We start from the raw sequence: 15,146 nt of genomic DNA, 5'->3' as shown, positions 1-15,146 counted from the left end.
CACCTTACCTGTGGTAGAACATACGTGCCATTCCTACCCGCTGCTTCTCCCCACCTGACAGTACATCCTTCCAATCACTGATGGAATCCCAGCCTACCATTGAAAAAAACAAAACACAAGACTGGTCATGTAATTGTCTGTCACTCTGCCATGCTGAAGGAGGGGCAGGGGACCATCTAGCCCTAAAGCCAGGTCAAGATCTGTCTGGCCTTCCCTCTCCCAGTCGATTCTTCTCCTTGCTCCGGCAGAGCATACAAATCTCCTATATCTATATTCCTGAAGCAGTGTTGTAGGAGTAAGCAAAGGGGAGGAGCTAGACTAAAGGCAGAGAGACAAAAGTGCTGGCATAAATACAAAAAAGTGGGGTAAATCTTTGTAGGGAGAAAAGAAAAAGCAAATGGCAAAACTGAAGTGGAAAAGAGCCCCTGCCAACTCACCTCCCTCTCGTTGCACAATGTAGTACAGGTTCACAATGTTCAAAATAGTCTCCAAATCCTTGTCAGAGAATCCTTTCCTACTCATATTCTCAGCTGTGTCTGGGTAGATAACCTGATCTCGGAGGGACCCCACAGACATGTATGGCCTGCACAGACAACAGAAATGGCTCTATAAGCAAAGTAGAGACCCCACCAAGATGTACAGCCTGAAGAAAGCCTTGCTAAACAGGCACATCTACTCCTAGCAGTAGTTAGTACACATGTTTGAGGATGTGGGAGCTCTTTACCTCTGTGGGATGTAGAACATGTTCTGTGGAGGGGGTTTATATAGCACACCACTGTACACGGGCCATAGCCCACCCAAAATCCGGAAGAGAGAACTCTTGCCACATCCATTGGGTCCAGTGATCAAAAGGTGCATCCCTTCTGCTACCTGGTGAGAGAGAGAGAGAGAGAGACTTTACAATGGCTGTATTCTATTACTAGACTCACTGAGAGAAAGACAGGCAAAGGGAGAGGTTCCAGGGTTTACATTCTTTGCGACCATGGACAAGTCACTTTATCTCCTGTTACTTCAGGGACCCACTTAGATTGTAAGCTCTTTGGGGCAGAAACTTATGATACCTGAGACATACTGTAAACTGCCTTGAGCTATAATTGGAAGGACAATCTAGAAATACAAAATATTATGAAATATTACTAAAGACCAGGCTTTCCAAACCTGTCCTGAGGACCCCACAGCCAGTCAGATTTTCAGGATATTCACAATGAATATGCATGATATAGAGTTGCATATACCAAGTCTCCATGGTATGCAAATTTATCTCATGCATATTCATTGTGGACATCATAAAAACCCGACCCTGGCTGTAGGGTCACCAGTTTGCTATAGTCAAAGGGAGACCAAAATTGGTGGAAACAGACCGAAGAATCAGTAAGAGGATGAGAATCAGGAGAAAGTGGAGTCACTTTACCACCGTTCTATCTGCTATTAAAATAAGAACAAATGTCCCCAGGGGACGGACTTTGAGCTGCAGACAGCTGAGAAGCCTATGTTGTATACAGGTTGCCTGAGGTTCTACCCTCAGCCAATTACCAAAAATTAAGAAAAATAAATTCCAATAAACTTTGTTAGCTTGCAAAGAATGCCAGGCCACTACCCTAAACATATACTCCTTGAATCGCAAAGCATCACGCCTTTAAAAGTATAAAATGAACTGAATAAAGATAAGCTTTGTGTCAGGGAAGGCACACTCGTTCTTGTGAACTAGTTTGTACAGGATTCGTGAGTCAGACAGAGGCAAAAATCGGTGCATAAAGTAAAGAACAGATTGGTGCTGTCTAAAATGGCCAAAAATGCGAATAATCCTCCGTTGCTGAAGGAAGGCAATGGTGATCCCAGTAATATTGCTACCACGATTCTTACAGCAATAAACAAATTACAGAGAATTTATGTGCAATTTCATTAGTTACAATTGTTACTGGCCGACAATACAAAGCGGATTGTGGAGGTTGAGTCTCATCTTACTGGAGCGGATGAGCAGGTGCAGGCCTTATAGCAGGAGTTGGTGGCGATAAAAGCTGCAGCAGTGAAAACAGAATTCAAGGTTGGAGAATCGCTCTCAGAGAAGTAACCTGCAATTCATAGGGTTACCTGAGAGTATTGCTAACCGTGATCTGAGACAAAAATTGGAAGTCTGGCTGACAAAGGCCCTGGACCTGCTTGATGAGATTGGGGGTCCTGGTTGCTAAATGTGTGCATTGACTGGGAGTCATGCAGGTCAAAACAAACCTAGACTTGTAATCTCCAAATTCTAAAATTTTTCTCACAAGGATGAAATTATGAGACTATATAGAAACGTTGGGCGGCTGGAATTTGAAGGTACTCTGGTGCTGCTCTTCACTGATTACTCAGCCGCTGTCGGCCCATCGCAAAGCTTTCGTGCCAATCTGTTCTCAGTTGATTGATCAGATACATTTCACCCTCCAGTTTCCAGGTAAATTAAGGGTGTCTTACCAGAATGCCTAGCATTTGTTAGTCGCCTAGCAAAGTCCAAGCATTTTTGAGTTCATGGCTGGGTGCATTGGAGGCAAAGCAAGGAATGGAGGGTCCAAACTAAGATCACGTGGCAGATGGAGGCTGGAAGCATAACTGAACTCAGGCATGTTTTGTATGCATTTGGACTTGTGCCATGGAATAGTTTTTTGTTTCTCTAATTCCACTGGATGTACTGTGACTGCTACTCTGTTTTCATTTCTTTTGAAAAGAGAAAGCAGCACTCTGATACATCTGTTAGGTCCTCGCTGCAGAAGAAAATAAGAGTGCAGAGCAAGGACCCCCTTTTTTTTCCCTCTCTTTCTCCTTTTCATGTGGATTTTGTGCAACATGAGTAGGGCCCAAGCACGCAGCACACAACTCATAAGGCATATTGATAAGCAAATTATGAATGTAATGTTTGTGGTTATTTGATTGGATAAGGAGGGAGGGGGAAGGGATGGGCTCACGAAGGCAAGGCATAAAAGGTAAGAACTGAGCAGAGTAAAATATTCTCACCTTGGCATAATCATATCCTTTGTAGATGGGGAGGTTGGGACCTAGGTTGAGGGGTCTTGACCAACTATGTGCAAGAAAACTCTCTTTGTTGGGAATTGTTTTTGAGTTTAGTAAAATGACAAGCACAGATATCCAATGTGTGACATAGAATGTAGGTGGGTTAGGCTCAGTCACCACACGCAATGAAGTCCTATAAGCTTTGCAGAGATGGGGGGCCCATATTGCTATGCTTCAAGCGACACCATCCAGATGTGGCTGAACATGGTAAACTGCAATGACTATGGGTGGGGAAAGTATTTTCTTCTCAATCAAGCACAAAAAAAAGGCAGGGTTAGCCCATCTTATAGGGAAACAGATGTCATTTCAAGGTTCTAAGGTAATTATAGATAATGGTGGTGGAGGAATATAGTGGTGGAGGGTTCTCTGTTTGGTAAACCTATTGTATTTTGCATTTTCCGTCAATAAGCAAACTTATATGCTGTCTGGGTGACGTCATCTGGGCATCATGGGGCAGAGCTGTCTTTCTCTAAGCTCAAAGGGTTTTCCCATGCATCAAGCAAATCTCAGTTTGATTTTCTTTCCATGCTCTGCACAGACATGTGGAGTAGGTCTCTAACCAAATCTTTTTCCCCTCCAAAAAAAAAAAAAAAAAAAAAAGCGCTTCTAAGTGCTATGATGCCGAAAGCCCCTGGCTTTAAATACTGCCAGTATGGCAAAATAATGTCGGTGACCGATGGGCACAATTACTTTTACCTGTGCCTCGGTCCTGAATATAACCAAGTGGCCTGCAGAGACTGTGGAAGAATGTCTCCTAGGGCCCAACACCAAAGAGCCGCTAAAATTTTTAAACTACAAGAGGAGACAACAGGATCCTGTACCCCTTCTCCAAGGGAAGGAAGATCCACACACTCCTCTCCAGGCCCAAAAACTCACTACCCAGACCCAGTAAGGTGAGCCTCATCAGTGGGATCTGAGGAAAAAACAGAAACAGGCCATTAAAACTTCTAAAACTTCGTCGTCGACGCACACTGCGTCTAAAGAATCGATGCATAAAGGCATGTCTGATTGACAAGACACATGAAAAAGCTTCAAGTGCGTCAATGCATGCAAAGGCAACGCAATTCAAGGCATCAGAAAAGTCGACGCAAGCAAAGGCATCGAAGTTGAGGCAAGTGAAAGCAGCAGAGAGATCGCTGCAGGTCACAGAGTTACCTAAGTCGATGCACGCTAAAGCGTTATGGGAATAGACGCACACAAATTACTAGTTCGTTCAAGACATTTATTGTATTTATATACTGTGGCCAATCACAACGGTTTACAGAATAAAAACAGATAAATCTAAGAACAAGTAGATTAAGTCATAAAAGGCATAGTAACAATAGCAAAGATAAAGAAGTGGTTACAACAATAATAATACTACATGGGTTAAATAATTAACAGCAAATAAAAGATACATAAATTAAGAAAATAAAACAAAGGAAATGAAGCCTCAGTCATTCCAGGTCCATCATAAATTATTCCACTGACAAGTAACATAATGCCTTAATTTAAGCATTACTCTAGTATGCTTGTTTAAAAACCCAGGTCTTAAAATTTTTCTTAAAAACTGAGAAATCTTTTTGCAGCCTTAATTCAGTGGGGACAGAATTCCACAATTTCAGTCCAGCGATTGCTTTAGCTCTTCCTCTCACCTCACTTAAGTGTGCAGTTCGAACCAAAGGAACTATCAAGAGCCCTTTATTCGCAGATCTCAGATTTCATTGGGGAGTAAGTAAGTGGATAATGGCATTTAGCCATTCAATCTTTTCATTATAAATAGATGTGTAGTAAACATAAAACTTTGTAATCTATTCTAAATTTTATTGGTAGCCAATGTAAGGCAATCAGAGTGGGAGTGATATGATCAAATTTTCTTCTGCCTGTAAGATTCTAGCTGTGGCATTTGTAGTAGTTGTAATGTTCTCAATGTACTAGCTGGGAGACCAAGTAAAAGTGCATTACAATAGTCTAAATTAGAAAAAATCAAAGTCTGAAGCACAGAGCAAAAGCTATCATGCTTAAGAAGCGGCTTTAGCATGTGTAATTTGTTATAGCCATCTCTAATTTTAAGATTAATATGCTTCATGTTAAGATCGCTATTAATAATTATTCTGAGATCCCGTGCATGATCAGTCAACTCAATTTGTATAAGACCAGAATTAAAAACAGTTGGCATGTTTAAAGATACTTTTCTATTTAGTAGTAAAATTTCAGTTTTTTGATAGTTCAGTACTAGTTTCTTGTGAGTCAAAAGTTGCTGAATGGCTGAAACATATACCTCTACCAATTTCAAGGTTTTTTTTCCTATGGAGTCAATCAGGATTAATAATTTTACATCATCCGCACATCCGCACACATATGTGCCTGATACTTCACTTTCGATGCATATCCAGCATAGCTCTCTGCTTCAACGGCAGGGGAGAAGAAAAAAACTGATACCTCACGCATATCCAGCATAGCTCCCTGCTTCAACGGCAGGGGAGAAGATAAACAACCAATAAGGGCTGTATAACATAATCTGGGTAAAAACAAATAAGCATGGGTGTAGCTTGCTTATTGCGGCGGTTACTACTCCTACTACCTCTAACTAATCAAGCTAGATATTTCACTTGGATGCAGCTCCTCCACCGCTCTCTACATTAATGGCGGGGGTGGAAGGGAATTAGAACCAAGAGCTAAGAGAAACAGATAAGTATGGGAGAAGAAATGAGGGAAGCTTGCTGGGCAGACTGGATGGGCCATTTGGTCTTCTTCTGCCGTCATTTCTATGTTTCTATGTTTCTATATATAATAAATAATCCCAAGTCCAGATAACAGTTTACATAGGTGGAGCATATAAATATTTAAAAGAGTTGCGGATAAAAATAACCCCTGCAGAACCCCAGAATCCAAGTCAATTTTCTCAGTTAACTACCAATTTTTACTTCAAATGAACGATCCTTTAAGTAAGAGGTAAACCACTTACCACTAAGCCTAATTTCTGAAAGCCTATGAATCAAAATGTGATCTACAGTATCGAATGTGGCCGATAAATGTAATAAAATTAATAAACAAGATTGTCCATTATCAAAACCTCTTACGATCGTGTCTGTTAATGCTAATAAAAGTGATTCAGTGGGAAAAGGTATATTATTCACCTCAAGAAAGTATATTATTCACCTCAAGAAATTCGGCCAATTGTGCCTGCATTACCTTCTCAATTATCTTAGCAATCAGTAGTAAGTTTGAAATAGGTCTAAAATTGTTTAAGATATTTACAATCGGTCTAACCAAGGCACATTTTATAACTGAGGGCATCTTTCCTTCAGACAATGACAGATTAATAATGTTGAAAATGGGGGTGGAAACTAATTGGGCCACATTCTTTAAAACTTTATAGAAATTACATCTAATGGGTGGTTTGCTGGATTCATGTTCTTTAAGATAGATTTAATCTCTAAAGGGGATACGGTCTCAAAGAGTGTCCATGGAATAATATCACTTGACTGTAATGTTCTCTTTTTGTCCGGAAATGAGGGAAGACATTAACCAAATTTTGAATTTTCTCTTTAAAAAGGTAGCAAATTTGTTGCATTTACTTCCTGAAATATTAAAACCTGTCCATTGGTGTATCTAATTAGTACAAAATTTGACAAAACCTAACGAAAAAAGGATTTTAGGATTAAGTTTCAAATCATGAATTTTTTGGCATAATATTCTCATTTAGCATTATTAATCAGTCTCTCCTCCTTTCTAAGCAGTCTTTTTAATTCTCTTATATAATGGGTATACCATGGGGTATTTGATCTTCTCTTAATCGGTAGTTTATTAATAAAAGGACTAAGTTTATCAGCAATCGCTACAGATGTATCAACCTAAGATGACACTGCTGTATAAATATCAAAATTTCGGTTACCAAGAGCTTCTGGTAATAGCTCAGCTAGGTCATCTGTCTTAATGGGCTTATGATATGAAAAAGAATGGTCATTACTTATAGGGGCTGGCAGACTAGTATTGAGAGGCATAGTGGCATAAATTAATTTGTGATCCGACCAAAGGACAGATTTAGTAATAACTGTGTCGTCTACTATATTGTTATTTACGAAAATTAAGTTGCATGTATGTCCTGTTTTATGAGATGAATTCTTGACAATCTGCTCCCAACCTAGAGGGTGTCAAGAAAGCTCTCACAAGCAGATGTTACTGTTATGATTTTAATCTTCATATAAACATGAGTCGGAAACGACACATACTAAAACATCAGAAAAGTCGACGCAAGTGAAACTATCCTCACCTTGGACTAAGGCTCCTGAATACGATGCCCCAAAAAACCTTGAAGCTCTTTCCAAATTTATTCTTCGACCAGAACATTCACCAACACAATCCCCTTGGAGTAGTGATAGACTACCATCATATAGGCTTTAGCTACAACTATTTGACCAAGAAAGGGAGAAGACTCTCCTGTCGAAGTGGCCTCCTTCCCAGATAAAGCTCAGTCAGGCAGGGACCTTTTTTTAAGGGATCGTAAGCATTCCTCTTTTTTTCTACAGGAACCTCTGCAGAATAGACCTGATCTCCCACTAAAAGAGCCTCCAGCGCCCAGACCTAGGGCATCAGAAGCAAATACTCTTAAAGCAGCACTCCCCCACCAAAAAGTAAATGCTCCAGGCCTCAACCATCTCCAGGTTCTGCCTCTCAAGCCTCATTGGACAGGGCGCAAGTTAAACCATCTATTAAGAGATGTACCCAAGCACCGGGTACCTCTGCGAAGGAGGCTATGTCCCAAATCACCTCCATCTTAAAATCCTTCTTTGCCACCCTGCCTTCTCAGCAAGAATCTATTCCTTCTCACTCTCCAATTCTATCCGAAGGGAATCGTTCCCTTCATTCGGAACACTCATCACCTACAAGCATGGAGCTCAGTCCACGAGATATGGAGAGTCCTCGTTTTTACCCGGAGCCAACTGACCACCTGAAGAATCACTGCCATTCTCGCCAGGAAGCTCAACAGGTATCCCTTCAAACCCACCAGAAGAACCACCTCAGCCTTCCGAGGATTTAACCTACTCAAAATGTTTTAGAGAAGGCGGGAAACACTCTTGAAAGTGGAAACCCGCAAGAGGAGACGATTGGCATCTTAAAAATCTTAGGGGTTCTGTCAGAGCCAACCGCTCTTCTTTCACATTCACCGTTAGATTCAGTCATGGATAAAGCATGGGAATCCCCCCACACCACACCATCCAGAAAATTACACCTAAAATACAGGATGTAAACAATGATCCATTACAGCATGGTCCAAATTCCGCATCCCTCTGTGGTTGTGGAGTCAGCCATGACATAGGCAAAGAAGACTAGGCTACATTGAAACATGCCCCCTGGAAAGGACAACAGTTTACTGGACTATTTTGGATGAAAGGTGTTTCAAAGTTCCATGCTAAATGCTCGTATACAGCAACACCAGTTTTACAATACACAATACCTATATGAGTGCATCCAAATCTAAAACCATTTGTCTCTTTGCGACAGGGGGACACAAACACCACAACCATTAGCAGACCTGCAGGAAGGTTTACAACACCTAAGAACTATCTACGAGGCTTTCGACACATTGGCCCAGTCTTCGGCTGCCTCCATTGCAAACATGGCTTTTTAAAATGGCCTATCCAGATGTGGACCAGACATAACTTTGATCGCATCACTTAGACCTCATACTCACCCCTCCTCCCAGACACTCCTCCTGCCTTCTTCGTTCCCCCTATCCCACGTAGAATTTACACAACTCTATAAGTCTATTCCTCATCCTCAATGTTCCCCTCCCCCCCCACTTCCCCCTAGCCTAATTTCCCCGGATCCCAGTTATTGCACCAATTCCTCCCATGCGCCTCAGGTGTATTCTAATTGTCAGTTTTCAGCATCCCATATGTACCCCTCTTCTTACATTCTGTATTGTCACCTATTTTAATAACATGTTTTCAAGCTCATGTATCACCACCTTCCATGTTATCTAATATCAGTTATCCTCCCTGTATCATATTGGTTTCGCCTGTATATTGTATATCATGATCATGTACGCCTCTATATATCATGTATATCTATCGTCACTTGATTTTACCATGTATATATCCTATATTGTGATTTTACCATTTAACATTTTTTTATACCGGGATTCATGTAAATTTTACATATCGTCTCGGTTTACATTGTAACTGAAACCATGTATGTATCCTATATTGTTCCTATCAGTTTCTCTCCTTCCCTATCCTTTCTCACTACTGTCCTCTCTCCTCTTTCTCCCCCCTCCTGTTAATTGTATTTTCGATCTTTTGTTAAACAGTTACAACGTAAACCAGCATGATGTTTCCCACGAATGTTGGTATATAAAAATCAACAAATAAATAAATAAATTGCAGCCAGACGCATGGCTTGGCTGCGCTCTAGTGGAATACGCAAAGATGTTCATGAGAAATTAGCAAACTTGCCATGTAAAGGTGACAACCTTTTGGAGAGAAGCTGAGAGAAATTTTCTCAAATAAAAGAACAGAATGTTGCGGTACAATCATTAACTTCACCCACAGACAATCAGTCAATCTTCCACCAAGAAATATTATTCTCAGTACAAGAGGGGCTTCTACCAGTGTACCATCCCAAAAGGTCACCCTCTTAACAACTGAGGCCTCAGGGGCAACAACCTCAAACAAAAACCGTCCCAGAAACCACAACAAACACAATCCCAAAAGCAACAGAGTTTTTTCAAAAACAAATTAGCCAAAAACACCCACTGCATATCGGGGGCAGGATTTCATCTTTCTACCATGCCTGGTCCAAGATCACAACCGATCAATAGGTCCTCAATATAATATCCCAGGTGTACAAACTGGATTTCACTCATTTCCCTCTTACATCGAGTAGCCCCCACGAGAACATTTTCTCACATCCCCATGCTTCATTTGGAGGCAAGAGCAATATACCCTCTTCCTCCTTCCCAGATCAATAAGGACTACTATTCCCAATACTTCCTCATTCCCAAGAAGTCGGGAGGTCTTTGTCTCATTCTGGATCTGTGTTCTCTCAACAAGTTTATCAAGAAAAAAAGTTCATAAGAACATAAATTGCCATGCAGGGTCAGACCAAGGGTCCATCAAGCCCAGCATCTTGTTTCCAACAGAGGCCAAACCAGGTCACAAGAATCTGGAAATTACCCAAACACCAATCAATCCTCCCTTTTCTGCAACCCAACAATTGGATGTGCTCTCTGGAACTGAAAGATGCATATACTCACATTCCCATCTACAAGGCCTACTGGCGATACCTTTGTTTCCAGGTTGGGAATCAACATTACCAAATCAAAGTTTTCCCCTTTGGACTCTCAACTGCTCAGAGTCTTCACAAAATGGCTTGCAGTAGTTGTGGCTCACTTACGAAAACAGGGGATCAGAATTTCTCATATCTCGACAACTGGCTCATCGTCTCTCCAAGCCCGCAACAATGCAAAACCAATTGGAGACAATTCAATACTTAGAAGAACTGGGATTGTTCATAAACTATGAGAAATCCCACCTACATCCTTCTCAGACTCTTCAGTTCATTGAAGCAAGGATTCATCCCCCGCCCCAATGGAGGGCGTTCCTACCTGACAACAGAGTTCAGACCATACATTCTCAGTGCCTATTTTTTCAACAACAAATTTTTCTACAGTACGCCGAGTACTAGTCTTATTGGGACACATGGCAGCAGCGATACATGTGGTCCCTCGTATTAGTCTTCACATGAGACGATTACAATGAGGCTTAAAGTCTCAATGGAATCAGCATAAACAACCCATGTCAAAGAGGATTTGCATGGTGGCTAAAGCCTTCAGTGTTGACAAGGAGAGTGCCATTCAGGAATCCTCATCAACTGATAGTCCCAATGAATGCTTCAATGACAGGTTGGAGCGGGTCATTTCCAGCTACCATCCCATATCACTGATGTGTTAATAGCAGCTAAAAAACCATCCACTAGGAAGAATTATGCCTTCAAATGGAAAAGATATTCCAATTGGTGCTGCCAGCAGAGAACTGACCCTTTCACTTGCCCCCCCCCCCCCCCCCAAAGGGTTTACTAGCGTACATACACTCACTTTCTACATCAGGCTTAGCAGTGACATCCATACGGTTCACCTATGCGCTATAGCGGCTTATCCCACCACAGAAGTTCCTCAATCTCTTCTCATCCTCTGATTTCACGATTTATGAGGGGTTTACTATGCATTCACCTGCCAGAACAGAAACCTCCTCTACAGTGGACTTAAACATTATCCTGGAAAACCTATTGGGGGTTCCCTTTGAACCCATGGATTCCACATCCTTGAAACACCTCATTTGGAAGGTACTCTCTCTCATTGCTGTCACATCGGCTAGGCGAGTAAGTGAACTTCAAGCCCTAGTGATCAATTATCTGTCCCTGCAGTTCCACCATGACAAGGTCTTATTGTGTACACATCCGTCCTTTTTACCAAAAGTGGTTTCAGCCTTCCATTTAAACCAGTCAATCTAATTACCCACCTTCTTCCCTAAACCTCATGCAAATAAAAAAGACACTTCATACATTAAACTGCAAAAGAGCAATGGCATATTATAAAAGAACTCAAACAATTAAGACGTACATTCCAACTTTCCGTCTCTTTTAATCCAAATGACCCTGGGAAAAGCAGTAACGAGAAGGATGCTTTCAAATTGGATAACTCAGTGCATCCAATTCTGTTACTCATCACATTCAATGGTGCTCCATAATCTAATTAAAGCACATCAGGTCAGAGCTACAGTAACTTCATTAGTACACTTGCAGGATGTACCAAGTCAAGAAATTTGTAAAGCGGAGACGTGGTCGTCAATTCATACTTTTACATTCCATTACTTCTCGATCAACAGTCAGCAATATTATATCATGTCCAACAACAGTAATGACTGTCCACAAACGACAGGTTGCTAGTTATGACTAAAGATGATAGACTAACACAAGTAACGTTCAGCTTGGGGACTCCCAAACAGCATGGCTAAATATGCCTGCTTATTGATGGAAAAAAGCAAGTTTGCTTACTGTAAATGGTGTTTTCCATAGATATGATAATTTAGCCATGCGTCCCCTCCCACCTTCCTGGACAGCCATCTGATATTTTCATACATCTGCTTAATAATCAACTAAGGAGTTTCGCTCGAGACGCACAGGAAGAGCTGCATGGCTGGAAAACTCTTCAAGCTTAGAGACAGCTTCTCCCCATGACACCCGAATGACGTAATCATCTTGCTATCTACGGAAAACACTATTTTCAGTAAGCAAACTTGCTTATATATATTATATGCTCCAAATACCTTCGAGAATTTGTTTTTTGTGCATACTGCTAACTTGTTACTGCCCTATCATAATGTGCAGATTGTGATGGGAGGGGACTTCAATTGTGTGCATTATCAGCATTTATATCGCTCTTCGGGCACGGTGGGCCCAGCAGTGACACAGAGGAGAAATATAGAGTCTCTCTGTCAGGACTTAGACCTCATGAATATCTAGAGTTCTTCACCCACTGAACAGAGACTAAACACAAGTCTAGAGCACATAACACCCACTCACATATTGACTATCTTTTCACTAACAGGGAAGTGTTTCCTATAGTTTTGGAGGCTAAAATCGGACCTCTTATTATATCAGATCATGCTCCGGTGTGGGTGGACATAGAAGCATACAGGTCTTCAGATTCTACTCGCACTTGGTGATTTCTAAGCATATGTACAATGATTTGAAGTTCCAAGAGCATTTAATAAAACAATGGGATGCTTTCGCGTCTAATAGTGTGGCACACTAAAATTTGCTCATATTCTGGGAGTCAGCCAAAACTGTACTATGAAGAGATATTTCTTATATCATTGCAAGGAAAAAAGCATTTGCAGTGGCAATACTGAACCTGGAAAAGCGTTTGTATATAGACAAACAGATTTGAACAACATGCTAGTAAAGAGAATAAGGCAAATTTTTTGGCCATGCAGACTGCCCTCAATAAGCTGCTACATCAGGCAAAAAAGGGAAATATATATTACCAGTTTTGTAATAAAGTAGGTACTTCCTTGACCAATGCTACAAAGAATTGGGCAGTGTAAAATATATATCAACTATACGAGATAGTAAAGGCACTTTGGTGAATTCAGGAAAAGATATTAGTAGAGTATTCAGTATTATCAGATTTTTTACACGGCTAACCCGGGAGATATGTAGCAGTCTAAGGACTCTCTCAATTCCATTGCTCATCCCCAAGTGCCAAAGGAGCAATTGGCAGAACTAAACTGCCCCTTGCAGTTGCAGGAGATCTTCCAAAATATTAAGGAGGCCAAATACTTGAAGGTGCCATGTCCCAATGACTTCTCTTCTGAATTCTATAAAATCTTAGTTCAAAAAAATAGCCAGTCCATTGGGAGATGTGTTCACGCAATTAGTTTAATTGGGCCATTTCCCTTTTGTGGTGAATAAAGCTGTGATTTGGGTTTTGTCCAAAGGGGGCAGAAACCAGACATCCCCAGCTTCTTGTCGCCCGATTTCATTGTTAAATTTGATATAAAGCTCTTAACAAAGATCATGGCAAATCAGTTAGCAAAGATATTACTCGCCAAGTCTAGGTGGGATTTGTTTCAGGCAGACAGTGTAACAAATGCCTGTAAAATTATGGTTTCTGAAGTGGAGTTGGTGCCAGTGGATACAGACATTACTGCTAAGCCTCGGCGCCGAGAAAGCTTTTCATAGGTTACAATGGGACTTCATGTTCCCAATGATACAAGCTTTCAGAATAGAGGGGCTATTTTTTTTTCAAGTAATACAAGCCTTATACAGAATCTCGCAAGTGGCCATCTTCGTTAATGGTTGTCTTTCTATTAATATTCACCTGGGTAGCGGCACTAAGCAGGGATATCCCTTACCTCAGTTGGTATGTATTTTATCTCTGGAGCCTCTGCTTGCCAGAATCCGCACAAATGCAAATATCAAGGGAATTGAAATAAGGAATGCATTTCTAGATTCAATTTCAGACTGGCTCGCCAGCCATGCATGGAAAATTCCTCCATTAAAGCTGTCATGGAAGTTACTGGATCTGCCATATGAAGGAGGATATCAGTGAATACTACCAGCTTTAACTCTGACACCGGTGCTTCCAGGATTGCTTCCGATGTTCGGCCCGGTCTTTCCCTGATGCCGAGGAGGTCAATGACCCTGAGGTCTGGGGGAGGGGCGAGACCACCGAAGATCAATCTCCCTCTCCCCAGTCCTTGGGGGTGCTAACTAGAGGGATCATGAGAGGTAGAGACGGAGACAGCTCCCCATGATCCACAGGAGTAGAGGATTTTGGGGTCCCAAAAGGTTTCTCCATTTTGTTGAGGCATGCCTGATGCCCCTTGGGTATCATCTGATCGCATAGACCCATGGATATCGTATGAGGCCCCCAGGCAGAGGATTCAAACCTTATGTGGATCCGTGATGGACATGGTCCACGGGCATTGGGGACACCGACGAAAACCAGTCTACGCCATGAAAAAAGACCCGGTGTGCAGTCGATGGCTGACGGACACGGAGGTGGAGAGTTGGAATCGACCGCAAGATTGAAGAAAAAAGCTGAAAAAGTACCGGGGGCACCGACCACGAAGGGGGACCCGACGAGAAATTGAAGGCAACTTGAAAAAAATCGAGGAAAAGAATTGAAAAAGTTGGAGCTCCACAGACCACGAAGCAACTGCACCGTGGAAAAGAAGAGACTGAAGGGAGACCTCGTGTGGGCGCACCAACAGTAACAGGCTGGTCATGCTCAGTCTGTTGACCAAAGTTTCTAGAAACTTTGACAAAAGTTTTCCGTGCCGGGCTCCATCGGATGATGTCACCCACATGTGAGGACTACCATCCTGCTTGTCCTAGGAGAAAAATCTTTCCACTTTTCTGTTTTCCTCTGATGCAGAGAGATTAATTTCTGGAAGTGCCCATAGACTAAACAGTCTGTTGGCAGTTGATTGCTTGTAACGTTTGGCCGACCACAGTGTAGGCCTTATTTACCCCCGGGATGCCACTAGTGTCTTTGCGGCAGGACACTACCATGCTGGTTCCTCTAGGCATGCACATGCCCAGCCTCA

At 41.8% G+C, this 15,146-nt stretch overlaps 1 protein-coding gene across 1 annotated transcript in view; it reads right to left on the bottom strand.

The window, feature by feature from the left end:
- The window catches only part of ABCD1 (ATP binding cassette subfamily D member 1), a 161,642-nt gene that overhangs the window by 22,999 nt on the left and 123,497 nt on the right, over positions 1-15,146 (bottom strand). Inside the window, exons 6-8 of the mRNA XM_029609328.1 lie at positions 725-870; positions 438-583; positions 9-93 (exon numbers count right to left, since the gene is read on the bottom strand). Coding sequence (XP_029465188.1) covers positions 9-93; positions 438-583; positions 725-870 — 377 coding nt within the window. The remainder of the gene's footprint in view (positions 1-8; positions 94-437; positions 584-724; positions 871-15,146) is intronic.

This window comes from Rhinatrema bivittatum, chromosome 1 (genome assembly GCF_901001135.1).
Source record: "Rhinatrema bivittatum chromosome 1, aRhiBiv1.1, whole genome shotgun sequence".
In the NCBI taxonomy this organism is placed as follows: domain Eukaryota; kingdom Metazoa; phylum Chordata; class Amphibia; order Gymnophiona; family Rhinatrematidae; genus Rhinatrema; species Rhinatrema bivittatum.
Note: the sequence above shows the minus strand (reverse complement) of the source record. Positions and strands in the feature narration are given on the sequence as shown.